Here is a 3,120-nt window from a genome sequence, read left to right on the forward strand (position 1 = left end):
ATTGCCTTGCATTGGGCTGATTTGTTTGTCTTCTTTTGAGTCTTGCATGATTGTCCCCACCCTCCCAAAAAAGGTGGAAACACCATTGCTTTTAGTGAGTATGATGTACAATAGATCAGCGAATGTAAGAGATGTGAGTGTGGCGTGTTGATTTCATAATGAGCTTGATCCCATAGGCCACAGAGGAAAATAAGTCCTATAAGATTTTCTCAGGCCTGATAGGTAATCTTTATTTCCTTTTCATTTTTAAATCCAACATGATTCTCTTTGTCCTCTTGCATTTATTATTCTTCATCAGTGGCCCCTTTTACCATCCATAGGGTTCCTTTTTATTCCTCTTACCCCGTTTAACATAATACAGAGACACTCTCTCTCTTTCAGTTTCGGTGCAACCCCAACCCCTAAAACCCTCTTTTGCCATTCTTACCTTAAAGGATTGCTCCCTAAACAAGAATTCATTTTTATTGCACGTAAGATTTCTTTCTGGGGGGACAATCAGTGATGTATACACTTACTGCTATTTTTTAGTCCACATTTACGGAGACTTAATTCTCTACTTTGAGAACTTCACCTGTTCTTTTGTAACGTTTAAAAAAGAAAACAGATCGTGTGTGATGACGTATTTTAAAAAGGTATTCTTTAAGTTGTCTTTACCTGTAATATCTAGGTTTCTACATTTAGTCAGTGGTTTTAAACTCACTAACTTTAGCAGTAGGAGCAAATTACCTTCTTTACTCGCTCACTCTACTCACCCCCCACCTTTAAAAATTTCACAAATAGAAATATTATTACAGATTATAGAAGGGGGCATTTTGGAATGTCTTTTCCCATGTTTCCTGGCAAACTTAAATGTCACTCTATTATGAAACCATTCCTGCCCTCCCAGGGCCAGTTAGATGTGCGGGTTCTGGGCCCCTGTCACCTTTTCACATCCCTCTTAGTCTGTTTCCTGTACACCGTCATTTGTCTGTTTACATATTATTTTGCCTTTAAAATACGAGTTTCTAAGAGCAGAATATTTAGTGTCTAACCAAAGTCATCTAGTTAAAAACAAGACAAGACCAACCCACATTCCACAACCCTAATGAGTCAGCTCCTAATATGTCCAGCTGTTGTCCAGTCTCTGGATATAGTTTGACCTTTTCTGTAAACATAGTGAAGATACAATTGTGTCTTCCACTTTTCTCATTTAACATTGTTATATTTTTCAGTTTTGCTTTATGATTCTCAGGTTTTTCATTCCTTTTAAAACTATCGGAATGCTTGTTTTTCTACAATCTGTTTGGATTGTTAATTATTTTAAATCATATTGAGAAACTATTCCAAAGTTAGGTCACCAGGAGAACAAGAATCATTATTAAATTTCAGTTATTTTTCTCAAAACTTTGGATATATGTTTAATTAATATGCCAGATTTCTAAAAGGACTAATGAAGTAATGCCATATTAAGTGTTTTATGAAGTGTCTGCTTTTACTAGTTAAAATGTTTAAAGGCTCTGGAGGGAAGTACAGAAAGTATTCTACTTAGTAAGTTAGCCCAGTGCTTTTTGTTTTTGGTAGCATCTTGAGTGACCTTGGAACTTTGTTTCTACAGCGTTAACACATTTACTGAGTGCCTACGATGTGCATCACTTTCCAAAATGAGTGTAATAATAGGACCTTTTCCTTTTCCTCACAGGACCAGAAGTCTAGCCGAGAAAATAGGCACGGATGTACTTGTAACTATACTACCATGAAAATGTTACAAAAGAGGTGTGAACAGAAAGTGATAGGATCATTACAGAAAGAGTGGACACATGAACAGATTTTACTTATTTTCATTCAATTCTGTAGGAATTTTCTGAGGCAGACGTCATCAGTTTTTTAGTGGATTGTGATATCGATGCGTACTAGTTAGTTTTTCTCCTTCCTCTCTCCCTCTCCCTCTCTTCCTCCTCTGCACCCCTGTGCCTCTCTCCTTGCCTTCATAGACATCCATTCACTGTATCCTCCTTGCCTGAGACAGTCGTGCGAATAGGCTGCACAGAGCCAATTGGATTCCCATCTCTAAAGCAGTCAGACCATTCCTTAGGAGCATAAGTATTGTGGCATTAAAATAATTGATGAATTACTGGACATGTTGTGATGCAGTTGATTCTCAGTTACCTGTTTCTTAGATACAATTTATAACTAAGTATTGATTTGTTTCTATGATTCTTAAAAGTTTGTCTGTTATTAGGTACACACTGCCTGCAAGGATTTGTATCATCCTGTCTGTCCACTTGGCCAATGTAAAGTGTCCATCATACCCCCAATTGCACTAAACAGCACCGACTCTGATGGTATGTAGCAGTACAGTGGTGTAAGTATGTATATTCCTAGTATATTAAATGTCGACATGTACGTTTATTTCCCTGAAATAAATAGAATTGTAACTGGTTGTTCTTGTCAGTGTTTATGTAATGATTTCATTTAAATTGCTGAACGGTACATGTAATTTTTAAAAGAACATTTTAAAATTAAAGTCTAACATAGCCTTTAACACACTAGTGAAATTTCTGTGCATAAGACTTTTAGATTTTACATTTCAGCAAATAAAATAAGATCATTATTCTGTACCAAAATGCAATCTGAAAGGGCTAATTTTTTATAAGTAGTTTTTTCCCTCTATAACTGAAACTGCCCATTAGCATAGATCTTATTTAGGAATCTGTTTTCCTATAGTTTCACTGCAGGAATTTATATTATTCTATGTTTATTCATTTTTTTGCAAACTTGTACAACTTAGTTCTAAGTGCTGAGGGACCTGTTTACAGCACTGGTTTTGGAAGAAATAACTTCCTTCTAAGCAAACCATATTATAAAAGGCTTTTACCATATGCTGTTAATGTTTTGCATTGATAATGTACCTTATGATTTTCAAACTTTTATATAAACTATGCCAATGGATCTCATAGATACAATGATAACCTCAAAAAATGTGATTTTTTTTTAAACTTGTGCTATTAAGAGCCCCCCCAGCCCAAAGCCCTGATATATTAAGGTTCTATTGTTTATTATAAATTTTAAAATATTTGCTCAGGCCTCATCAAGGAGCAGTTAAAATATTTTATAATACTGAACACGAATATAAGAATTCTT

The 3,120-nt window shown here is 35.3% G+C and overlaps 1 protein-coding gene across 1 annotated transcript in view; it reads left to right on the forward strand.

The window, feature by feature from the left end:
* Window positions 1-3,120, forward strand: part of DGKH (diacylglycerol kinase eta) — an 81,868-nt gene that overhangs the window by 7,136 nt on the left and 71,612 nt on the right. The window contains exon 3 of the mRNA XM_019650366.1: window positions 2,219-2,325. Coding sequence (XP_019505911.1) covers window positions 2,219-2,325 — 107 coding nt within the window. The remainder of the gene's footprint in view (window positions 1-2,218; window positions 2,326-3,120) is intronic.

Source organism: Hipposideros armiger, unplaced genomic scaffold (genome assembly GCF_001890085.2).
Source record: "Hipposideros armiger isolate ML-2016 unplaced genomic scaffold, ASM189008v1 scaffold_140, whole genome shotgun sequence".
In the NCBI taxonomy this organism is placed as follows: Eukaryota; Metazoa; Chordata; class Mammalia; order Chiroptera; family Hipposideridae; genus Hipposideros; species Hipposideros armiger.